Genomic DNA, 26,554 nt, shown 5'->3' with positions numbered 1-26,554 from the left:
CTCTGACAAAACAAGACCATCATTCTCCCTCTGCATGGAGTTTTCACATGATGGAAAGCCTGGAGCATCTCTGAAGATGTTTCATCATCAGAAATAACTGAAATTCTACCATGCAGGTGCTAAGTAGAAACCCTTGCTCTGTCTATACTTGGCTTGCCTGCTTTCCAACCCAGGCACAGGCTTACAAAACAAAGACAAGGCAATTTTATAGAAGCATATAGCGCTACTCAAACATGGATCATCAGTTTTCTTTTTTGCCATCAGGTATTTCTAAAATACAATCCAACTGACGTAGAAGTTGGAAAATAGTTTGAATCAATTAACTTTAACTGTGGAAATGAAAATCCTTTTAAAATAACTCTAATCCATAATTCACATAAGAGAGGATGGCTCTTTAATTACTTTTTTGTTTTTAAGTGATTTTATTTTTAAGTGATCTCTATACCTAACATGGGGTCTGAACCTACAACCCTGAGATTAAGAGTCATAAGCTCTGGCTGGGCCAGTCAGATGTTCCTATTTACTTTTTAATTCTAGAGCTAGAATATTTTCAGTTTTCCTTTACATCTATACTGAGCATCCCCAGGGATATGATCATGATACCTCCTAGATACTGAAATAAATGCTTTATGAGTATCCATATTCTATTATTGTAATGGCCCCACAAATCACCACCCCCATTTTACAGATCGGGAAATTGGGATTCTAAGAGATGAAGCAATTTACCCAAGGACTTGGATTTCGACCCAAGACTATGAATTCCAAAGACTGCTAAACACAGTTCACTATTTTACCAAAAGAATCCCATGGGATTATAGCAGGAAAAAAAAAAAAAAAAACCTGCCTGAGATTCCCTTTTTAAAACACCATATTGCATAATTGCAACTACAAAAAGAGAAAAACCTGCCACCAGATATTCTGGGAAATGGGTTTGGTATCATGATGCATAAAGGGCAGAGACTGGGAGAAAGGAGACACTTTGATGTAGGGAAGGGACACCGAGATTTTGGGGAGAGAGATGAGACCTTGACTTGTGTCCCCATTCTGTCATCTATGCTGATTCTTTCTTGGTCTGAACAGCCAGGAGAGCCTGACACGTGCAAATATTCACCACACGTGGGAGCGTGTGGACTGTACATTCCGGAAGCTGCTCCTCTGCCCCGAGGATAAAATGGCTTTGGAATAATGAGCACTGCCCTGCTCACCCCCAGCGCGCCCCCACCTTCCCCAGATGGCATTCCCTGAGCCACATGATCTCGGAAGTGTCTTTGGGACCCAAGGCAAGCTGAGCTGAGCCGGAAAGCAGCTGCTACTTGCTCTGACGATGTTAGTTTCTGCGCCCTTAGCTAAATAAATTCAGAACGGAATCCTTTAGAGGGTGTGTGGGTTGGGGGCCTCTTCTGGAAAGCTACAGACTTGGAAGTTTCTATGTAGAACTCCATGCTGTGTCTACACTGCATCATTAACTCATACAGACATTAATTTTTATGATCCCTCTTTTCCTTTGTATTACTCCTCCCACTGTCTTATGTTTTACTCCTGATCATTTTACACAATCCTCTGTCTCCTCTTAACCCCCGAATCCTTGGAAAGGAAACACACATATAAACTTTAAATAAGCAATCTTTCCCCATGTTATGGGAGCAATTTACTCTCTCAACTTCTTCCTTGGATAGCATTGAGTTGGAATGTCTGAATGCACCGGCTTCCTTGGGAGCAGTCCGAGGCGGGGTGCTTAGGTCTATCTCCAGTTCATGTATCCACCTTCCAGCACCACTGCCAGAATGAAGGTGACCACTGACGTTTGGAGCCAATGACACCACATAATCAGGGTCAGGATCAGCCGGAAGTACCAAGAGAGGCTACTGACAAGTTGACAGAAAGTTTGTACTTACATTTCAGCTCGAGTTTGATGAAATCCGTGTTGCCCAGATTTTCCAGAAACACTCCCCGTGGGATTAACGTTTTGAAGTAGAAAGAAATGTCGGCACTAGTTTCCCCTTGGAAAGTAGAGAAGTGCAGGTAGGATGATGGATTTGGGAAGGAAGCAGCATTCCAGTAATTCCCTGTGGGAGAAAAAACAAAAACAAAAACAGGGTAATTTATACCTTGATCATGTGAGTAACGAAAGAGAGCCATTTCTTGAGTTTTTAACAAGTTTCCATTGGCAATGGCTCGTTTCCTTGTATCCTGCTGCATATCACTGCACAAAATCCCCACAAACTTATTTTTGACTTTCCTGAAGTTCTATGTGTGTGTAAGAAAGTGTTTTATTGATGATCGAGAGTTGGGGCTCCTACCAAGAGCAGCCGTGGAGGCACGGACACTAGGGAGTAAGTGCCAGTAGAGGACGACATGGAGGGACACCCCTTGACACAGCCTCTGCGGGTTGGGGCTGATTTGAACTTGCACATATGTACGGTGGCTTAGGTTTGGTGCAAGAAGCATCTGGGCTAGACCTAGAGGGACAGAACAGGAATGGGGTCTTTGGTATTCTGTTCTTGCTTCTCGTCCACCTTTGAATAACCAGTGACTGCTCAGTCGCCGGTACAGGTGTTGCAGGGATACAGCATGGGGAAGGGGGGAGCTCTGGGAAGAGAGGCGCGAAGGAAAGGCTGGATGACTAGGGGAGGCCATCAGTTGCCTACCCTTCCCATATAAACCTCCACAGGCTTATTGCTGTAAAGGGAATGTCTCCCCCGCCAACCTCTTCCTTCCTGGGGATTTCAGGTGCCTGAGCGGAGCCCACCTACAGGCTCTCCATTAGCCTCTACCCTTGAACCCATTCGGAAGACAGAGTTCTATACTCCTCCCCCTCCTTGTTCGATCCTGGCCAGTGTCCACAGCAGAAAAGCAGTTTACAGGACAAAATAAAAACACCCAACTCAACTATACAATTCACATTCCATGAGAACAGATGGGCCAAGAATTCAATACAACCAGGAGCTGACTCTTGATTTTATCTCCAGGGGAGAAATTCCTTCTGAACGTGCACATTTCTGAGTATGTTTACTGTCATGGCTAAGGTCTAAAGTACATAAGCACACTTTCAAATAGCTCTCAAAGCCTTTCCCTGTAATACTACACTCATCTTAACATCATCAGATTGGGCCCAAGATGGAGTCACTCATGCTAAGCCCCACGTTGGCAAACCCAAACTTAATGAAGTTCTAACCCCTTGCTCTCCCAGAAAAGAAGGCTCAAGTCAACCAGTCGCCTTTTGTCTACACAGCACGCGTTACCCCAACTGGGCTCCAAATCTCCTTTTGCTCCATACAAGGGAAATAACTCTGCTTTAGCCAATCAGCTTAAGTGCAAATTTCTTGCTTCTCCTCACTTTGCTCTAGAAAAATTACTTCGCTTGCACAGCTCTTCAGAGATACTTTCTCTCTGCTAGATTAGATGCCTCCTGATTCACGAATCACTGACTAAAACCCTACTAGGTCAGGAAATTGTCTGTGGAAAATTTTCTTCTAACACTTGAATTTTTTTTTTTTTACTTTACACTGATTTTTTGTTTTATCTTTCCTTCAGAGAACATGATTAATCAATTAAGTTCACTCTACTCATTTTTATACTATGTTTTTTCCTCTTTCATGAAAATTATGCATATATACAATATTAAGTTCAACTGCTATTCTTTTTTTTTTAAAGAGATTTTTATTTATTTATTTGACGGAGCAAGAGAGAGCACAAACAGGGGGAGCAACAGGCAGAGGAAGAGGGAGAGAAGCAAACTGCCCTCTGAACAGGGAGCTCGATGCGGGGCTTGATCTTGGGACTCCAAGACCATGACCTGAGTCGCAGACAGATGCCTAACTGATTGAGCCACCCAGGCGCCCCTCAACTGCTATTCTTTTTTTTTTTTTTTTTTAAATTTTTAAAAGATTTTTTTGTTTATTTATTTGACACACAGAGATCACAAGCAGGCAGAGAGGCAGACAGGGAGAGAGGAGGAAGCAGGTTCCCCACTGAGCAGAGAGCCCGATGTGGGGCTCAATCCCAGGACCCTGGGATCATGACCTGAGCTGAAGGCAGAGGCTTTAACCCACTGAGCCACCCAGGGGCCCCTCAACTGCTCTTCTTAAGTAAAACTACTTTTGTGTTGGTACTGCTATATTTAAACCATAATTTTACATTAAATATATAATATTACTGTATGGGATATTTTAAAAACCCTCTTATTTAAGCCACTTTATTTATTTTTGTTTTTAAAGACATTTAGGAGATAGTGACATCTAGATGAGTGAATGGCAATTTAGAACCAGTAAGTCAGTGCAAACTATGTTTGTAAATGTCTTCATTACGGTCAAACAGTGGTGTGGTGCTGGTCGAATCCAAAAGTCTTAATGCAGTTTGGAGGTTTTTTTTTTTTTTTTTTTTTTAATTGCAACATCATAGCTTTCATCAGGAGAAAAACGAGTTTCCTCTTAGGCAGAAGAACATAGTATAATATTGGTTAGAATAACGCCAGAAAAGAAAGAATCTTAGTTATTGTGTAAGTTGCTATCATCTGAGGGCCCAGGGCTCTTCCTAACTTGAGATCTAGCTGAACATACTATGAGGGGACTTTGGGCTCACCCTTCCCCACTGACGGAGAATGAAAGTCTCCTGAGATAAAACCCAGATCAACCTAGAAGCTACAGCCCTCTCGCCAACCAGAGTTCTGGGAGGAACGGAGCCCAGTCCCCGGGGCCAGAGGGACGTACCTCACCCTGATGGGCAAGAATCCTGTAACAACCAAGGAGCCTTCGAGGCACAGAGTCCTCAGCCATGTTTCAGCCTAAAGCAAAGCATTTCTGTCTTTTTAGGCTGAATCCCCAGGACATGAATGTAATTAACATTTTAAAGTTTCATTCCAATCAAGAGCATTCCTGTTTTCGGAGGTGGTGATATATTAACAGAAGGGCAGTTGTCTAAAATGATTCTAGAAAAAGGAATGCTATAAGTAAAACATGTCAGTATTTATTCGAGGTCCAGGGCTGGTTATTCAGACAGAAATATCCCCAGAGAGGAGAAGGCAGTTCAATCAGTTCTTCCGGTTTGACGAAAGATCCCCACAGACCACGATTCCATTTGTTCTAATTCTGTGCTCACTAAGCAACTTCGAACTAATTTGGCCTTTGGAATAGACATATTCACAGGGAAATTTAACCTCATGCAAGTGGTGGTTACCAGTCATCCTCCCGGAAATGCTGGGGTTCTCCCGTGATTATCTCTGGAGTTGTCACTTGCTGTATGTCCCGAGTCTCTCCACATCCTTGTTCGGCAGTAGGGAGGACTCTCTTGGGACCTGTCTGGTGGCTGAGGGGTCTACCCAGGAGGCGCTGAAGGAGAGCCACGGGGGCACGAGCAGAGGACATCAGAAATTCTACTGAGTGTACATGATAGTGTTGGCAAGCAAAACATGCGTACTGGGGATGCAGGCATGAGGGTTTTCACGGGCAGGGTAGACAGTAAGAAAGTTCAGGTGCCCCTGTTCCAGACCCTGACAAACTTCTGTGAGGTTTGCTCTGGTGACTATGTGGCCCAGTCCCTGGGATTTTTGGTTATAACAAAATAACATGAGGGCTTTTTTTTCGTTTTTTTTTTTTTTTTTTCCTCTAGGGCTCACTGTGTTTCACGATGCCAGGGGCTTTTAGCATTATTATTGTTGATATTGTTCCCAACTGACCATAAGCTCCTTGAAAGCTAGGACAGAACCACTTCATCTCTGTAACCTTTGCCCCAGAGCATAGTAAGTACTCAATAAATAGTTATCAAATCTGTGAATAAGTGAATAGCTGCCCCTCTCGGTTATATCCAATTCCACTCCATATGCAAAGCCCTCATGGGACAAAATCTACCTTATGGCAACCTGAGTATTGAAGACACTAAATAAAGATAAATAAAAGCTGACACTGCTTTACCAGCTCCTGGTACCTGGACACTGGCTTCACCAGCACACCATGATTTTTCTTATCCATGACTTAATTTCTATTTTTCCCTACAGACCTCACTGGACAAGCCATGCATTTGCAGGACTGATGGTCTCATAACCTTAAGATTATTGAAACAGCTGCAATTTGTACTTGCTATCAAGGCCAGGGATATAGAGGGGAAAGTGACATTGGGTGAGAATGCCAAGATGGAAATAAGAGATTTCGCGGTATGTCAAGGACTGGTGCCTTAGCAGATGTGGACGGAAGAAAGGAGGCAAGGCTGGAAAGTGTGACGCAGAGCGGAAATGACTCTCTGAGACCGGAGGGGCCAGTCAACAGCCAAAGAACGACAAGGCAGTAAAGGGGTCAGGGAACCAGCCCAGGGCTGTCGATAGTCATCAAAGGCTGGGCAAGATGGCTGGTGTGAGGTGGACCGCTCTACCCCTTGAAAACCACTCGGTCATGTGAGAAGCTTTTTAAATACATCCTAGGCCAGGTCTGGGCTCATCTCGTGTGGCAGAAGAGCCAGAGGTATCTCCAGCAAGCGCAGGGGAGTGGGCCTAGGGCAGCCAACCAGGCCTAGCTGACATCTGTCATCCCTGCAAACCTTAGTGAATCATTAGTAGAAAATGCTGCGTCATATGTTGAACCAAATTCTTCAAGAGCCATTTATGTTAAACTCACTGATGATCATTTGGCATGGGATTCTGACTTCAAGATTTCCAAGGATATTTTCTGTTGGGCAGAGTTAAAGAATTTCAATCTACAATGGAACTGGACGATATGAAATGGAAAATCTCACGCATGTGCCCTCAGGAAAAGAAAACTTCAGGACTGACAGACCGATTTCCCACAAATTTATAGAAATCTGATAATGTTGGAATTTTCTAAAATCATAAGGAGTTGGTCAGGGGCTACCTTGTCACAATCTCAGGAAATGTTTGCTTGCAGTTTCCAGAGGCATGAACAAGAAATGACCGAAGTTGCATTGGTCTTGAAAAATAAGCTGAACTGAGCTTAGTTTGTCTGACTGGACTGGTGTTCTCTGCTTGGGGAATTTTCACAGCTGAGCTCTGTTGGTTGTTTATTTTAACAGACCTAACTGAACTCTCTCCTCTCTGCCCAGAAGAAACACAGCCTTCCCCAAACCCTCAGCAGATGCCTGAAACGTGCTACGGTCTTTGTGTCCTGGACTGCCAGTGCCTATGGTATTCCCAAATAAACTCATCTTTTTGACAATTTTGAGCTTGCCTCAATTTACCTTTTTCTTTCCTTTTTTTTTTTAGGTCGACATCAGCAATTAGTTTGAAGCCTACAAAGAACAGAGGAAAAAGCAACCTTCCATCCCAACCCAATTTCTCATCAACAACTCCTACACTTTAACTCTTTCATGTCCTTGTATTTCTAAAATATATGTGTTGATACCTACTAATTTATGTGTCATAGATATACTTGATTGGCTTTCCTGAATGCAAGGTGAAGACTGAGCATTTTTAGAAGTCCCTCCCTTACTCCCTTTCTCCGCATTCTCCCAAACTAGCAAACTCACTGATTTTTTGGTGATACTGAAATTCAACATTTACATTTTTAGGACTATGTATTATTCACTGATGAGTCACCTCGTAGAACCTAATTCTATTTTATGTATACAATTTTTTTGTTTCTCTTGAATCAATAATTAGCTATTTTCTCATTGGCTTGGTTATCTTTGTACCTGTCATAAATTCTCTCCAAATTCTTCAACACATCTATAGAACTCTTCCCACAAATGTTCTCAGCGTGGCACATGTCGGGTAATCTAGCGGCCCCTCTTTTTATCCCTCAGAGGCGCCTTCTAGAGCCTCTGTCTTCCTGCTGCCCCGTGGATTGGCCCTTTGCAGGGCCGATGCACAGCTCTGGTTCTGGGACTGTCTCTTGCCCTGACAGCAGGCCATCCTTAAGCTACTCTTCAGTATGAAATGCCCAGATTTCTGGACCCCGTGACTTTCAGGCATCCCTCTTTCTGGGTCTACACCCTCATGTCTCCAGGCACATTCTCCTGTAGTCTTTTCAGAAAAGGAATATAGGAGGTCAGCCTTCTAAATCTTTGCTTTTCTGAGGAGTCATTATTTGACTTTCCCACCTAATTGAGACACTCCAGGAAACTATTCTTCCATGGAATTTTAAAGGCATTTCTTCACTATCTTCAAGGTCTCTGTGTGGTTAGTGAGAAAGCTCATGTTTTCTGATTACTACATCTTGTATATAACTGATGGGGTTTAGGACATGCTCCCCCAAATACAGCATCTTAGTAGACTGAATATTTCAAGCTGAAGGAATGTAAGAAATGGCAGGTGCAGAAAGGACTGTCTGACCCTCCCCTCAAGCAGGTCATGGACCCTCATGTGAGGTGGCCTCCCTCTCCCTGAGGAAAGCAGCTCCTTCATCTCAAAAGACAAAGGGACTCGAGAGGAATCAAAACAGACTTGCCGAATTTCCCCCAGCTTACTACACATAGCTCATCCATGGTCCCATCATGCCTTTCCATGGCTTTCTATTACTTATCAAAACTAGTATAGAGGGGCGCCTGGGTGGCTCAGTGGGTTAAAGCCTCTGCCTTCGGCTCAGGTCGTGAATCCCAGGGTCCTGGGATCGAGCCCCGCATTGGGCTCTCTGTTCAGCAGGGAGCCTGCTTCCTCCTCTCTCTCTCTCTCTGCCTGCCTCTCTGCCTACTTGTGACCTCTGTCTGTCAAATGAATAAAATCTTAAAAAAAAAAAAAAAAACACCCTCAAAAAACTAGTATAGAAACACTCAGGCTTAACCATTCCTTTATGAAGGCTCCCATGTCATGCAGAACTTATTTTAAATAAATCTGTATGCTTTTCTCCTGTTAATGTGTCTTTGTCAGTTTAATTTTTAGATCCAGCCAGGAACCCTAAGAGGAATGAGGAAAACTTTTTCCTCTCCTACATAATCTGTACTTTTTTCTCTCTGGAAACTGTCAGGATATTTCCCTCCCTTCAACGAAACTTTATACGACTGCCTTGGTATGGATCTCTTCCCCACATCAGGCCTGGGACTTCCCATCTTTCCAATCCTTCTTCTCACATACCTACTGGTTTTACATTTATCGTTATTTCTCTTACTCCTTTGCATTCCTAATTCGGATCTTTGCTCTTTGTGCTCTGCTTTGTCGAACGTTCCTTCAGCTTCATTTTCAACGTTGCTGTTGTGTTTTTATTTCAGCAATGATATCTGTAATCTCCAAGTATTATTTCTTGTTCTCAGAGAGCCCCCCTTTCTATAGCACTTTGTTCTAGGGTGTTTGTTCTTATTACTGCTGCTGTTATTAGTTTTTGATGCAATGTCTCTTCTTATCTGAGGAAATCAATTTCATTTCTAAAACTTTTCTTCCGCTTTCTGCATTATTTGTTTCCTCTGAGATTCCCTTCCCTGCTGTGTCGTTAGCTGGACTCCTCCCTTCACGGCGTCCCTGACATCACCTTCAGCGGATGGTGAGTCTTGCTTTTCCACTCATGCAGCCCAGTGAAGTACTAGTGAGTGCACTGGACCCGGCGAGTGCGTGGATCTCAGGGTGGTGGTGGGTTTATTGATGACCGGGCTTTACTACAATGGAAAGCTCACCATCTTATCAAAGGGCCCCCAAATGTCAGTATCTGTGATCTTTATATGGACATAGATCATGTGATTTCTTGAGAGAAGGATCTTCCAACTTTCTCATGAGGAATATACATGTTGTAGTCAGCATTCTGCTCAGAAGAAGGAGGGTGAGGGGTTCATAGTAGATTTCCATGTCTTTCTTCATTTTAATGGAGGGCTTTTGCCTTTTTCCTTTGGTGCCTGCTGTCTGGGGCATAAACCTCTCACCTCCTGCTTGGGTAGAATAGGACAGCCACTGGCGTGGTTGGAGAATGTGACCTAGGGGTGTGGCTGATGCCATACAAACTTCCAACCTGTCCTCTGTGAGCCTAACCCCGATGGGGCCACCTGCTCACTCCCATTCCTGAACCTGTTGGAATTTGCTGAAGAAAGAGAGGGAGCAGCTGAGCATGTGACAGGCTGGAGGTCCCCCTGTGATGGGGGTGGTTGCAAGTGCAGGGAGTGCTACAGAGGTAGGGGGGTAACAATATGTGATCTCGCAAAGCTCTTCTGGTTTGTCACTTGGTGACGCCACCCCGTGCTGGTCCACACCTAGGCCCCAGAGTCAGAGTCTAGCTCTGTCACCCACCCCCACTGGGTGACTTGGGAGCAGGTTCTTGATCTTCCTGGATCTCAATTTCCTCATTTATACAGTGGAATAACAGTGGAAACTCTCTTATTGGGTGTTGAGAATTACAGAAGATAATCACAGAAGAAATGGGTTTAGCAGCACAACCGAAGCGTCCAACACGTTATTGCTACTGTTACTGCTACCAAGAACACGTTCGTTAATCAGGACGACTGATGGCTCTGGCGTCACATGCAGTTGCTGTCTGAGGGCTTGGCTAAGGAGCAGGGGAGGATGGGAAGGGCTCTTCCACTCCTTAAAGAGGTACAGAGCTTGTCAGCAAACTCGCCTGAGCCTTCCTTACCCTGGGGGTGAATTCTTTAAGGGGGAAGCACCAAACCACCCCCAGCTACACTGAGACAACCTCTGATTCTGACTTCTCTAGCTGGGAGGCTCATCTCAGACTCATACCCACGTCTGCCCTTTTGGCCTGTTCTCTTCTCACCCTCCTGCACCCCACTTACTGGCTCTCAAAATGGTGTGCTCCCCATTTCCTCATCTCCTTATTGCCTTAAAAAAATTCCTTTAGGACACACAAATGGGAGTCACCTTGAGCCTTGGTAATGTGGTTTATAATTTTGTAGAGCAGCCACTGAACAAAAATCCGATGAACAAAGGAATGGCAGAGCATCTAAGAAAGCAGATAATCCATAGATAGTCTCCTTTGAACAAAGGTAAGCCCAAGAGACCTGCAGGCATTCTGTTCCCTCCTCAGTGAGGAGATGGGTAACTAGGAAAAGAGAGACTCGGCATTTGACCAACGTGGAGGAGACTGCACGTGGACTCTCCAGTTGTGGGCTCTGGTTTGGTGAGGCCATGGCTGCCGGTGTGGTCTGTATGCCAATGGTTGTCTAACAATTTCCTCGGAGCCATCCAATGGCCCAGTCCTGGGACCACACTGAGAAGCATAGCTATAGCTTTTGCTTTAAGTGGCAAGCAATTTTCAAATCTAACCCCAAGGTTAGAAATTTGGGTACTCTTTATGTTATGCCATGAGCCTTCTATTGTTTACCAGGGGCTGGGTGCTATTTACAACAATAAGCCAGATGGCTTCATTTGCATGTAGATTTGAGTCTATTTGTAGAGGTATCCTTATGGGTAGAAAAAAAAAATGACTTCCTTAATTAAACCATTTTGTACAGTCAGGAAAGGTAAAAGTAGCTTTGTTCAGCTCCCAGCCTGATTTTATAGGGCAAACTCAACTTCAAAATGAAGGGCTCCAAGTTAAAATGTCATTAACTTGCAAGGTATCACCCTCACCAGCAAGCCTTTCTGAAGCTACAACCCACAGGGCCTGTGGGAGGGGTCAACAATGTAATAAATCTTTTACCCGGTATCTCTCTGGGATTTGGTTCCTGTGGGCAAGAATGGGGTCAGGGTCCCACAGAGGAAAAGAATGCAAGAGTGAAATGCTGGAGGTCACAATGCTTTCTGCACCTGCTGTGAGCTGACCAGCAGCCTGGTTATGGGGGGGAGGTGATGAAACAGACTTGCTCCTGATCAGTCATGGAAACTCACATGTTCAATCTGTCAATGGTGCGTATAAACACAGTGGTACTAAAGACATAGTTTTATTTTAGTTTGTGTGCTCGAAACAGTTGTATGTAGTCAGATATTTGGAGATAGGGAGCGGGTCTAAAACTCCCCAAAGTCTCCACGTTAGATCCCTAAATTTCCTCAAACTTTCCTTATTGGGACTAGTAGTTACGCCTAATTAGTTATACTAGTCATCATAAATATAATGGGATGCAAAGGTAAAAATTATTCACCAGAAGTGGAGAAATGAATAACTAGGTTTGTACTGGAAATATCTGTCCTCTCTGCTCGTCATTCAAACTTCTGTCTTGGGTAAATTCTAAAGATTTCTGTGTGATCAGTTCCAAGGAAGGAGGCAATAGCAAGCCTGAATGTCTTCTACCCTGGTGAACAAAGGATCGGACGAAGATCTGTTTGCTTTACCAAAAAGAAGACCATTGCATCTGGAGGTTGTAGGACAAATTTATGTCACTACATGCAGGTTGAAATTAAAAATACTTAACAAGTAATGTAGTATACAAGAGTGGCCATGGGAGGGCTCCTCCAGGGACTGCCTAATTTTCAATGCTTGCATGGCAGTCCCAGGAATAAATCTGCTTTTCTTTCTCTTCCTGAGCAACGTGATGTCACTCCCTTTTGTGATTTCAAGCACTAACCATAAATCAGTGATTCTGAAATTTATGCACACAGATCGCTACCATGAGTTCAAGATTAACATATGGTTTTCTTACTGGGCAGCTTTGCTTTGACCTACAAGTACCTCAAACTCTAAAAGACTGAAAGTGAATATATATTTCTTCTAAACTCATTCTGCAGTATTCTCCCCTTCAGAGCTGTTCCCACTCAGCCACTCAAGCCAGAAACATGAGACTCATTCGCCAACCCCTACCCCCGACCCCCGACCCTGGGCCTGATAACCGCACCTCGGAAGTACTCTACAGGTATGTCCCCTCCTCTCTGTTCCTTCTGATGCCAGGGCTCAGTCCACCCCTCTGGCCTGGACGACACACTATCTTCAGGTTCTGCTTCCAGTATCTTGAATCCAGTCCTTACACAGCCAGCAGAGGAATCTTGTCAAAATGCACAGCTGACAGTTCAACTCTCAGGAATAAAACCTCTCCTGGTTCCAAATGCCTGTGGAATACCTCGGGAACTCCCAGATGTGGCACATCAGGCGTCGGCATAATTCTCCAGCCTCCTCTCCCCCTCCCCTGCACCTCAGAGCACGTGCCCGGACACACGCAACCATGTGACTTCCCACCACCCACAATGCTGTGTGTGGACTCCCTGTCGCTATTTGCATGGCTTCCTCTTTCCAGACTTTTCTCTCCCTGCCTTCCCCGCTCACACACTGCATCTGGCTTAATTCCTTCTCTCCCATTAAGGTCCAGTTCAGGGGCCACCTCCTCCAAGTGGCCTGCTGACCCCTCCCCCGCAGGGCACGGCACACTTCCCCTGCGCTCAGATGACGTCTTGTATCTACCATTGTGCTTAACTTACTGCATTATTACAATTACTTTCATGGCTTCCTCTCCTCTGCGAGGCTATAAACTTCAGAGAGCAGAGATTATATTTTCTATTTCTTTCTACCTGTCATATCTAGCCTCACACACACATTTGTTTCACTTGAGTTTCCCGAGGAAGTTAAAAAAAAAAAATGTTCTTCAAAAAGATCTGAACTGTTGATAATCCCACTACTAGTTCTTACCACTCCTTGGAGACCATCTGCAAAACCTACCTTCTCCTGTTTCTGAATTGAAGAATTATTTAGACCATTCGGACAGGAGGTTTTGTTTTTGTTTTTGTTTTTGTTTTGTATTATTTACCTGGAATTTTAGGCATATTCAAATTTCCCTTCTCAGAAACCTGACACACAGGCCCTCTTCTAGGACATGGCATCTTTAGCATGCACTCATGGTGGCCACTGATGGTCCTGTGGCCGGCCAGACCCATGGGGGTCACCTGTCTTTACTATGTCTCCCTTATGCTATCTACTTCCTCTTATCTTTTTCTCTCTCCCTACATGTGTAATTCATGCCCTCCTACTGTTCGGTTCCCCCTTTATCATCGGCCCGGTTGCAAGGAAGAAGGGTCACGGCACAGATGTAAAAGCCTGTGCTGTGTTTAGCCATATTCGGCCACCGTGCAGAGCAGGGGCACTGTAATGTGAGGCAGCCCTCACGTATTGATGGACTCCCGACCCCCCAGAGCCCCACAGCCATAGAAAAACAGATTTTATATAAAATCCATTAGGTGAGTAAAATATGGAGGAAAGCCGGCCATTTCGGCAGAATGGTGGGTGCGGACACGGGAAACGGCCCTGCACGGCTGAGTAATGGATGGATACGAGCCACACAATTACGTTACACAAATCAAGGTTTCCTTTTTGTGCTCTTTTCATTACAGGAAATAAAAAGATTCCCACATGCGATTCATAGGTGCTGTCGCTTTCCTACTGAAAACTAACGCGGTCCGCCCGACCCCAAACCGGCTCCAGGACGTGGACCAGGAAAACAGACTGTGTGCAAAGATGTGGTCGGGAAACGGGGCTGCCAGCTCTTAAAACCTCAGTTTCTGTATTCGTAAATTAGAAACATAATTCCTTTGTCGCAGGGCTGTTGTAAAGATGTAAAGCAACGGGCATCATACAGAAGCAGTTTGAAACACTGAAGCACTCTAAAAGATCAAAACCACCTCTTTTGGCCTCTATTTATTATTAATCATAGAATAATGACATATTTTTGTGTGTGCAGGGGTGAGAGAGTTGGCCTGGATTTATGCATAACTTGCTGCCGTTTCTTAACAACTCGTAAATACTCAAGAAAAAGGGAAGACAGTTGAAAGAGAGCCTGAAAACAAATTCCTTTTAGTGGCTAAGTGAAAATAATTTCCTGTGTAAAAATAAATAATGCATCAAAGCCGAAAAGAGATGTTCAGACTTTCAGGATAAAAAGAACACACTGAAGTCACGATTCTGCTTGTGGCCGCGATCCCTTGCTTCGGTGGTGCGGAGCTGGGTGCACTGACCCGTCTTTGGCTGTGCTCGCCCCCGGCTAAGGACTGGAGGAGGGGGTTCAAGTTGATTGCCAAGGACACCCCCTGGTCTGGGACCCTGTGGGACCCTCACGATGTCTGTAATGTTGTGTCACGGAATCAGGACAAATGGTGAGTGCCACGGCATCCACTGTGTTGATTTAGAACCGTCTTACTTCAAAGGGATCTGGGAATTTATAGGAGGGCAGGAGATGTCGCTGGAGTGGTGGGTGACCAGCTGCGGAGACGCCTGGCACGAAGGGCGTGGCCCCAGGAGTCGCAGCTGAGTGTGGCCAGGCTGTAGGCCCCCAAGGTCAGCTCTGAATAAGGAGGGGCTGACACAACTCCAAAAAGCAGGGCCTCCGTCTCTGTGTGTGTGTTTTTTTTTTTCTTTTTTAAGATATTATTTATTTATTTGGCAGAGAGGGAGAGACAGCACAGGCAGGGGGAGGGGCAGGCAGAGGGGGAGGGAGAAGCAGGCTCCCTGCTGAGCGGGGAGCAGGATGTGGGACTCCATCCCAGGATCCTGGGATCATGACCTGAGCCGAAGGCAGATGCTTAACCCACTGAGCCATCCAGGCAGCCTCCCGCTCCATTTACTGAACATACTGTGGAGCAGAAGTACACACCCGGCTAATGAAATATCACCGAGATTACGGCAATGCCATTCAGTGCGACATGTCACTTTATGATCAGACTTTTACAACCTCCACCTCAAGATTTCAATTTGTAAAATAAAGGCTTGGTCTCAGTCTCGCCATTGGGGTTACTGAAAGCAAAGACTACCTGTCCAGAATTGAACCATTTGGGAATCTCAGTATTTCTTTTATTTTTTTATTTTTTTAAAGATTTTATTTATTTATTTGACAGAGAGAGATCACAGTAGACAGAGAGGCAGGCAGAGAGAGAGAGAGAGAGGGAAGCAGGTTCCCTGCTGAGCAGAGAGCCCGATGCGGGACTCGATCCCAGAACCCTGAGATCATGACCTGAGCCGAAGGCAGCGGCTTAACCCACTGAGCCACCCAGGCACCCAATCTCAGTATTTCTAAAAGCGACTTTAGAATATAACAAAAAGCTAAAGTTACAGCTTAACTACCACGGCACGGTGCCGTAGGTGAGGTTAATCCGAGACCAAGTAGACGGTGGCACAATCTGGGTTTCGAAAGCAATTATTTCCAGCAGCCTGGCAGCCACCCAGGGCACGGCAGCTTTGAGACATGTTGCATTCTGACCTTTTCTCAGTCCCAGGGCTCTGGAGGAAAAACAGGGGCTTTAAAATTCAGATCGGAAGGCGCACAAACAAAGCACTGAATGGATTCTGATGGAATCCATCTCACATTTCACCTCGGCAAAACTTTACGGGAAGTTTATGGGGATTTATTGTTTCAAGAACAGAAGGACATTTACCTACAGATGCAGGGGAATAAATTTCAAGTACATTTAGTATTGGAGAACGGTGGCTTTATTGCTGATTTCAATCCACTTGACTTTCTCCTTAATCTTCTACCCTCCACCTGCAGTGGAACACTATGCCACACCTTTGCGGTTTGGGGTATCCGTGGTTTGTAAAATTTTAAAGAGTTTCTAATGGAAACATCCTCCATGTGTAAATCTGTGATGGTATATTATACAAATATAATACAAGGTGGCATGAACAGTACAACAGATCTATGCAAATTATCAATTGTGTATTGTTATGTGAAACACAATTTTCAGGATAAAATGTTTATGATGGCTCCATTTTGTTGAAAAGTGTATGTGCGTGTTGTCTGTGTGCCTAATACACACACTCGTGTGTGTGTGTGCGTGTGTGTGTGTGTGTGTGTGTGTAAAGAGAGAAAGGGAAGTGGAAGAGGAAGCAGAGACGGAGTCCATGAAAGCTGGAGGTTTTGGTTAGAACTTGGAACGGGTTGAATGTGAGGGGAGCCTAATAGAGAAACACAGAGCGAGAACAGCATGAAAGAGAATATAGGGGCGCCTGAGTGGCTCAGTCAGTTAAGTGTCTTCCTTCAGCTCAGATCATTGTCCCAGGGTCCTGGGATCGAATCCCGCATCGGGCCCCCTGCTCTGCCGGCAGTCTTCTTCTCCCTCTCTCTCTGTTCCTCCTCCTGACTCTGCTCTCTCACTCTCTCCCTCATTCTAAGAAATAAATGAAATCTTCTTTAAAAAGAGAGAGAATTTAAGTGTTTCATGCTGGGAATTAAATGGCTTTGATGTTCCTGTGAGATGCAAATGAAGGTCAATTTTTTTTTTCATGACCTATGGTAATCGGACTGTTGCTTTGAAAGGCAAGTTTTTCCTGGGACAGAGCAGAGGGGGACACAGGAGGTCTCATCTCTGGCACTGGTGACTGGTCCCTGGGCCCCACCTCATGGCGGTACTGTAGATGCCATGGGCAACATGGACAGTTTCTCCTATCGCAAGTGAGAAGAGGGCTCCCAGGGCTCTAGCCCTCACGTGGCAGACCCACAGCCACTGAGGCTTTCCCGAACTACAGACTGCCCACCCCCGACAAAGGAATCAACTAACCACTAACAATGATGCTGTGAACTTTCTTCTTAGCATGAATTCTCACTGGCCATAAGCAAGCTTTCCTGCACCAATCTGCACTCTATCAAGATTCTGGACTTCCTAGAGTTATTAGCATTTATGACCAGTTAGCGTCATAGAATTTAATATCATTATCAACAGTAGCAAGCGTTGATTGAACCGTGTTCCAAGCAAAGTTTTAATACAGGCATCACATCACACAACATCACTTGTGATTCTGGTCAGAGCTCCATGTTTCCCACGAGGAAGCTGAGGTACGGACATTTGAATGCAAACACGTAAAGAGTTTCATTTGGAACCCAGGTCTCGTGGCTTCAATACCAGTGCTCTCTCCTCAGAAAATGCTGTGTGCTTTTTTACAAAGTAATTCTTGTTCTCTCTCCCTCCCCAGCCCTCAGTTTTCCTCTTTTTTAAAAAGATTTATTTAATTAGAGAGAGAGAGAGAGAGAGCAAGGGGAGGGGGGCAGATGGAGAGAGAATCCTGACACAGATGCCACTGTGCTTGATCTCATGACCCTGAGGGCATCACCTGAGCCAAAACCAGGAGTCCAAGGCCTAAACGCTTACACCACCCACACGCCCTGCCCTCAGACTTTCTTATAAATAAATAAAATATTAGTGCTCAAAACATCCCTGTAGGCTTTTTACGCTGGGCTTTCCTGGCACCTCAAGGGAGCCTGAAAACACTATTGTATCCTTGTCTTCAAATCTCAGCTGAAGAAGATCCAGAGAAGAGTCCTCTGTGAAGCCGGGGTGCCCTGGGGAGAGGCCCACTATGCTTCGCCTCACGTCTCTTCTGAGAACCTACTGTACATCACACACAGTCTTAGACTTAGAAAAAGATCCAGCATCCGGGGACTGCTTCGTTTTGTCCCTGTCTCTGATATCACCCTGTTCTACTACTCTCCCTTGGTCCAACCAGACGAGCTTGCTTATGCTTTTTTCTTTCTAAGATTTTACTTATTTATTTGAGAGAGAGAGTGAGTAAGCGAGAGAGACAACACAAGCTAGGAAAGGAGCAGAGGGCGAGGGAGAAGCAGCATCCCCACTGAGCAGAGAGCCCAGAGGCCATGGTGGGGGTTGGTAAGGGGGACTCTGGGATCATGACCCAAGCCAAAGACAGTTGCTTAACTACTGAGCCACTCAGGTGCCCCTACACCAGCCTTTTTTCTGTTCTTCAATTTATCAAGCTTGTTCCAATCTCAGGACTGGTTTCCTCTTCCTCAAATGCTTCCTGCAGATCTCGGCAGGATTGCCCTCTCATCACTCCGAAGTCAGTCACCTTCTCAGAGTCAATACCATCTTCTCAAAGAAATGGAAAATCCAACCTCAAGTCACCGTTGGTCATCCCCTATTGATTTCATTTTTATAGCAGGCATCATTATCTAACATACCTACTTATATATATTAAATTTACCTATTAATTGACTGTCTTTCCTGAACTAGGATATAAGGTCCATGCAAACAAATGTTCTGTCTGCTTTGTCCTTTGTTGTGTTTCTGGCACCCAGACTTTGCTCGGCACATAGTAGGTGCTCAGGAAACGCTGATGAATGACAGAGATGCGCTGCCTTGAGTCCACTAGTGGAGGAGAGGTGGGTCATGGAGTTGAACAGATGAGGAAAGCTTCAAGAGATTGATCTTCATGTGGAGATGGAGCTGCTACTTGGTGAAATCGAGCCTTGTTATTACATACGGGCTGCGATAAACTCATCACATTTGTTGAAGTTATTTGGCAAGAGTGGATTAAAAGTAATCTCATATGACAAAATAATAAAGATATTTTAATTAATTCTTGATATGCTTCATCAAAGAACTTGTGTTTTTTTTTCAAATGACATTGAACTGAGTTGAACTACACATGTCTCGGTTGCATATGACACACAGAGAGATCTGTAGCCTTGGGTGGAGCACACATGAAAGAGGCCAATCATTCTAAACTGGCCAGGATGGTTCCACCTCCCAAAGTCCTATACTCAGAAAAAAGTTGCCTTTAGACCACGAGTGAAGGGTCCAACTTTCCCATATGAAGTGAAGTTCGTGCTGTATTACCTCACAAAGACATTTGTCACTCTTAACAATTAATCTTTAGTTTGCAACCCTCCACCCTTGTCCTGGAGCATGGATTTGGCTGGCAGAAGCCCTTCTCCAGCTCTGGTATTTCCAAGTAGCTCTGTATCAAAGGAAGGTCAGTGCTAGGCCAGACTCATCTAAGACCTCTGGGCTGAGAACCTCTCCCCTCCCCTCCCCTCCCCGCCCCTCCTCTCCTCTTCTCTTCTCCAGTTGGCTAATGACGATTTTAGTCCTATTAAGGGACGCTAAGATCTCAAGCATTTTGAGGAGGGGAGCCCTTACTCATTGGGTGAGGGTTCTGCTCCAATACTCAGTAAGTCCTTTAAAGTTTTTCTTGCTTTCAGAGCACAGGTTCTTGTAGGAACAGAAAGAATTACCCCGTTTGAGAGACTAGGAACATAAGAAGGTGCTGTTTGGTTGCAGTTTGTTCTGTTTCTCGTGGTCCGGATGGGTCTCGAGTTTCACCTTTACCCTGCTCTCAGTTACTAATCAACCAAATCTTCATCATGCGGTGGCTGATAAAGCCTTAATGATTATTCACCCCTGATTTTTAATTATTATTTTAATAAGAGGTTCCTGAAGATTGAAATGCCTTTAAGACCCAAACTAATTAATCTCTGATGGTATGATTTGAAGTATCAGCATAGGGTGGGGATAAATACTGCAATCTCCACGGTCAATATTTATACTTATAATAATTCTCTAGCTGTTACCTTCCAGCCATGAGAACCAGCAGACACATATGCACACAGAGAAATGTCCAGCTTAACAATCTTGACAAACGAGGAGATGATGTTAGAATAACACAATGGAACATAAGCTATTCTAATTTTCTTCACTCACAAGAATCATGTAATAATTTCCAAAGTTTATATGTGACAACAAATTTGGACATTGATGCGTTTCAGCAGAGAAAAGGATTTTTATACTTGAGAAAAAGGAAGGATACATTGAAAAGCACTTAGTAAAAATAAGAGTGTGAACACAACTCACCATCTACGAAAAAAAGTTAAACTATTTCATGATTTTTTTCTTTTAATATGAAACTTCAAAATGCCTTTCTCTGAAGAAAATACATGGGAAATTTTGCTCCTGTTCTATTCCACATGCTTGAAAAACACTAAAGCATTCTACTGTGTATTAATCAGAAAACTTAGAATAGGAAGGGAGAAAAAAATGCACAGAAATAATTTGGAAAGTGAGATACTAGACTCGATTAGTTTTCTCAAAGTCTCACAATTCCATTAAGGACTATCTCCTATGAGTAAAATGTAGGATTCCCTTCAGACTATTTTCCCCAGGTAGTGTTCTTTTTTGGCTGTTTCAAACTGATATTCTATTCTTTTATAATCAGCAGCTCACAGACTTTATTGTGCATTAGAATCATCTGCAGGGCTTGCTAAAAAATGCAGCTTTCTGGGATCCTGGGTGGCTCAGTTGGTTAAGCAACTGCCTTCAGCTCAGGTCATGATCCTGGCGTCCTGGGATCGAGTCCCACATCGGGCTCCTTGCTCAGCGGGGAGTCTGCTTCTCCCTCTGCCTCTGCCTGTCATCCTTCCTGTTTGTGCACTTTCTCTCTTTCTATCAAATACATAAGTAAAATCTTTAAAAAAAAAAAGATTTATATTAAAACCATGTAGCTTTCTGGGCCATCATCCTAGCTGTCTGGCTTCTGCCCCTTTAATGAGCACCTCAGCCATTTCTGATGAAGGTGATCTTTCCTACAGAAGCTTCGGAAACAGCTCCAGAGTCTAGGTACCTCTCCGACTGCTTATTAGAAGGCTGGCTCGTTTGGAACTACTGCTATTTTGAACTTTGGGAAGGATAAACATGACAATCATCCCTGTTGCTGTGCAGCCGGACCAGAGGCTTCATACTAAGGACACAAGGACACTCTGGCAAGGCATTGGGCTTCGATCCCTAGTCAGGTTTCAATGAGCGGAAATAGCTTGGAAGCCATACAGACGCTGAGAGCAGAGGTCCATCCGCTGGGATGCAGAAGGGTGCTGCCTCCCTGCTCAGATATGGCTATCCAGTGCCAGCCACACGTGGCTTCTCCATGGGTTTCTGGGGAAAACAGGACATTAGGTTTGGTCCTTGATCCAGTGGGGAGTATCAGAGATTTGGCAAGCCATCTTTATTCTCAATTTCTATGCTTGTTTACTTGTTCACTGAGCTTAGAACTGTCTTCTCTCTGTTACCTTCCTACCACTTTACTCTTGGTCCATTCATGTTCCTACGACCTCTGAGTATCTCTTACACACCGTATCCCTGGGCTGCTCTTCTCTCTCGTGATGTCTCTCTGACTCATCCCCACTGTCTCCCATGGAAAATACCCACACATATCTCCACACAGACTTCTGATCAGAGTTTTAGAGCCAAATGCCCATACTCCAGCGGTGCACGTCCATCTTTCTGGATCTCCTACCCCAAGCCTGAAAGAGTGAGTTTAAAACCAAACTCACGGCCCACGCCCTGAGACGGGCTCTTCTTATGGTCCTCACCTTAAGAATGTGAGTGTTCCCAGAGTCACCCAGTGCGAAGGTTGATTCTGAGGCACAACTTCCACGCCCGTGCAAAACTGGCTACCAGATTCAATCAGCTGCACCTCAAAGTGCCTCTCACCTCATCTCCTGTTGCCTCTTCCTATCGCTCTTGCCTCCCTGGCTCTAATCCCTCCCGCTCCGAGTCAGCCCCACAGTCCCAACAGGACAGCTTTCTAAACAGACTCAGTCAGCAACAGATGTCACATTCGACCCTCTCAAACAGCAACGACATTTTGCTTTTGTTTTCCTTCTCTTCTTCTTAGTCTCAGTTAACAAAAATGCTCTTGTCTGTAGAGATAATGATGAAAATTCATAATAGCTAATATTAAGTGACAGTTTCCTGGGTCATTCGCTGTGCTAGGAGCTTAATCGGGACCATTCCCCCTGAATTGTGCAAATCCTGAAAGATCGGTCCTGCCATTACTCCGCTTTGCCGTGGAGGCAGGGAGAGATGAAATAACGCCCCCAAGTTCACACGGGTCACAGGAGGGGCTTCCGAGTAGTGAGTCTGTCCAAATCCAGAGCTGTTTTCCTACTCAGTTCCCTCTACTTGTTTTTGCCTTGCTTAAAACATTTGATAGCATTCTTACTACACACATTTAAAATAATTTCTGCACTGTGGTGGGTAGAAAACAGTGATGGATTGGAGCCAGTCCACCTATAATCTCTGACTCAGTTGGGTCTGGGTGAGTTTGCCAGTAAAATAAGAGGACAAAACCCATGCTTTCAGCTTCCTAAATGCATGCCTGACTTTCTGTGCTAACGCTCTTGCAAATGCCTGGCTGTGAATAGCCATAGCAAATAGACTGATTGGTTAAGTATTTTCCAAGTATGTTCAATAGAACACTAGTTCTGGAACTCTGGAATGTTTACAGGATACGGACTGTGTTATTTATTTACACTCCATATGTGTTATTAAAGAGCATCTCCATGTTTTACGTTATTGAGAAATTATGATAAGTGGAATGAATCACTGTTTGAGGAGATGATGGGAAGGATTATCAATTAAACTGTTGATCTGGGTGGTCAGGAGACCGGCACATGGACCAAATTGATTTTTTTTTTTCCAATTGGGACTGTGGGTGCTTTCTTCTTGGCAATGCTCTCTGTGTATCTCATCACTCAGATGCTCTCGAGGGAGCTCTGTAATAGGTGGGGATCCTGGCACTTTCTGTCACTCCTCTTGCCTACTGTTAATTAGGCATTTGTGGACACGACACCCCCGCCTCGCTAGATTATGTGTTCCTGAGAAATCAGAAGCACACTGGATGAACAAAAGCTCAGCACATGCACAGTGAAGTATTTTTAAACCACAGTAAGATGTTTCTAAAGCCTTCTTCTTACTCAAAACTGTTGGGTTTTGGACCTTTGGGCAGCAAGACTTTCATTTCTCCTGAGGGCTGCTGCTGCTGGTGCACTTACCCTACCCTTGAATTCCAGAATGCTGGTGACTTGCACCCCAGTGGGGACCCGCCCGCCTCTCCTTCATCCGTCTAAGCCAAGAGGAAAATATAATGAGTGTCTCCATTTATTCAGGGAGGCTTAAGAGCTCTCCTGGCTTGTTGCCCTTTTGGAATTATGCCATTTGTTAAGATGGAAACACCTGATGCATATTTCTCTGTGCATTCACACACTATTCACCAGACTAAACAGAAAACAAGAACTTTCCCTCACCAAACACAATATAACATCTGCTAGTGTTGGTCCACATTTAACCAAATGGCTGCAAGAATTAGCAACGTATTTCCCCAAGGAAATGAAGCAGATTGGGTCTTAAGACTCAGGTCTGAGCCCCATATGCATTTATTCTGTTTTCCTTAACTGAGTTTACGTTATTCACAGTTGAATTATTGGCCAAACAAGACATCTCCCAGGCCACTCTGGTGCTATTAACACATGTCTGCACCCCACCTTATTTCTGGTCCCGTGGTTGGAATTTCAGTGAATTACTTCCTTCTGAATGAGCTCAACTTTTCATTTTATGTTTCTGGAACCTGAGGGAAGTCCTCTCACCTGAACTCTGTGGCTCTAGCTCTAACTTTTAACTCCCCCCATATCCATGTGCACCAACTCCCAAGCAGCTGGGGTGGGTTTTTGTCCTCCCGTCCCGCTGCTGGGTTCTCTTTGGCTTGAGGTGCCACTGAGTTTACAACCTAATCCACAGTGACTCTCAGTGGGAACATCACAGTATAAGATGTGCCACGAAATGGGATGTTTTCAAATCACTCAGGATGAATTCTAGAAATGGAAAAGAGAGCAAAGGAAAAACTCTTTCCAATCTTGGATTTTCTTTTCGTTTTTCTCCTATCATTAATAATGGTTTCTTAGAAGCAAACAGTTCTATTTGCTGACTTTTTTTAATCTAAAGAAAAAAAAATCTTAAAGATTTTATTTACTTATTTGTCAGAGAGAGCGAGAGCGAGCGAGCAAGCAAACGAGTGCACAAGCAGAGGGAAGCAGCAGGCAGAGGGAGAAGCAGACTCCCCCCTGAGCAAGGAGCCTGATGTGGGGCTCCATCCTAGAGCTCCGGGATTGTGACCGGAGCCGAAGGCAGACGCTTAACCCACTGAGCCACCTTAGCATCCCTAAAGACAATTTCTTTTTTCTCATCCTGATTTTTTCCCCTATGCATTAGTTTCTCTCAATCACACCTAAGCCAAATTTGGTAACTTCATCCTTTAATTCATTACTTGCCAATTTTGAGAACTGAGATAAGAATGTCATTCCAAAGGGCAGGTGTAAATTGTTATGTGAGGGTCTGAAGTAACTGATTCAGACAAGTATAAAAATGAAGAAATTTAGATGAAGATCATAGTTGATATTAATTCATGGGGGTGAGAATGCAAAATGTAGTACAAGTGCTCTGTAAAAGGCTGCTACCTGCGGCTGGGAAACAGTCACAACCTTCCCTATGCATTCGTGCGCGTGCGTGTGCACACATAGACGCGGGAGCGCGCCTGCATAGGAAATTCTAAATTCTGTGAAGGTGTGTGTGTTTTGGAATCCTTACAGAACTGAGCATAAGGAATATTTCAGTGCATTTTGCCTATGCAGAAAGAATGAGAGTCAAATGTTTCAATGTAGAAAAATGTCTCAGTGGTCAATGAAACTGCATACCCTCAGACAGATAGAGCACAACACTGTATAATCTTATTTAGAGAAACCACCAGGAAGTTATAATGTCAGAACACCAATTTCCCATCTATGTCCTTGTTAAATGGGAGCCACAGCAGTATTTTCTCCTCTCACTGACTTTCCTGGTTTCCCCCGGTGCCCAGATTTTGGACTTAGATATTATTCTCTAGTACTTTCTGCTCCTTCTTGGTGGGGATGCTGATTTATGTCTTGGAGCAGTAAAATGAAACAAAATAAAACAAAACAAATTGGAATGAGACTAGAACATCTTGTTGCCAGAACGCAAACATGTTTTTAGGAATGTTGGAGGTAATACTAAAATACTAAAACGATGGAGTTAAGTTGGAGATTTCTGCTGGCCCAATTTTGATGAGTTAGCACTGAGAGAAAGAGAGAGAAAGAGGAAGAGGCAGAGGGAGGCAGGAAGATGAGGCAAGGGAGCATGAATTACAGTCGGCTAAAAGAAAACGGGTGTAGTCTTTGAAAGGCCATTCCCTTGTAACGACACTTAGAAGAGAAAAGCTCATATAAAGCATATAAAGGAGAGTTATAAAGCAAAGCGCAAGCAAAATGGGGGGGGGTAATATATATGCATATTTTGTTCCATCCGCTCATTAGTTTCCTGCCTATAAATTATATCATATATATGTACCAGATAGTAAGGTAGGCACAAAACCAGTAAACCAAATCACCCTAAGAAAGACAGTCATGATGATGAGATCAGAAAGGACCAACCAGTAGCTGGAGCCGCCCACGGAAATCGGACTCCGAAACAAGGACTCCCAGTTCATGAATACGAGTGAACTCTCGGTGCAGAAAGGAATCACCAGTGATCTCAAAAACAATTAATTGGAGCTAGTGTCCTGGAAAGGAGAACTCAAATAGACTTAATGCATTATCTACTAGCACGTGATGCTTCCCTGTGACCCTAGTAATCTTAATAAAAAATACTTAAAAAAATTCCCAACAAGATATTCTAACAGACCAGGTCAATACATCATAATAATGGGTTAATACAGGTTTTGGGATGCTGGCCAAATAATTTGTGAGGAAATAGCATTGTAAAAATTCAGCCAATTTGACATATGTGGGTTTCAATGAAGTTTAATCCGAGGATCTCTGGCTGGAATTGAAATCTTAGAACCTAGTACCCATCACCAGGCTTGAAGAAGGGCACGTGTTGCCTAGAGCACTGGGTGTTATGTGCAAACAATGAATCGTGGAACGCTACATCAAAAACTAATGATGTACTGTATGGTGACTAATGTAACATCATAATAATAAAAAAAAAGAAAGGAAAAAAAAATAAATCTTAGAACCTGGGGCCCGTGTCCTCACCAAGAATCAAGTGGCTCATAGCATAGATTCTGCATTCTTGGCTGCTCTGAACTGTGCTTTTCCCTTTGGATATAATATTATTTTTGGAGTCTAAGAAGCTATAAAAATAGCATATAGTTAATAGGTCAAAAACATAACCCCAGAAAAGATTAAA

General features: G+C 44.1%; 1 protein-coding gene across 1 annotated transcript in view; it reads right to left on the bottom strand.

Annotated features, from left to right (window-relative positions):
- Positions 1–26,554, bottom strand: part of CNTNAP2 (contactin associated protein 2) — a 1,947,395-nt gene that overhangs the window by 229,128 nt on the left and 1,691,713 nt on the right. Inside the window, exon 16 of the mRNA XM_059172148.1 lies at positions 1,896–2,066. Within this exon, the coding sequence (XP_059028131.1) occupies positions 1,896–2,066 (171 nt within the window). The remainder of the gene's footprint in view (positions 1–1,895; positions 2,067–26,554) is intronic.

This window comes from Mustela lutreola, chromosome 4 (genome assembly GCF_030435805.1).
Source record: "Mustela lutreola isolate mMusLut2 chromosome 4, mMusLut2.pri, whole genome shotgun sequence".
Classification (NCBI taxonomy): Eukaryota; Metazoa; Chordata; class Mammalia; order Carnivora; family Mustelidae; genus Mustela; species Mustela lutreola.
Note: the sequence above shows the minus strand (reverse complement) of the source record. Positions and strands in the feature narration are given on the sequence as shown.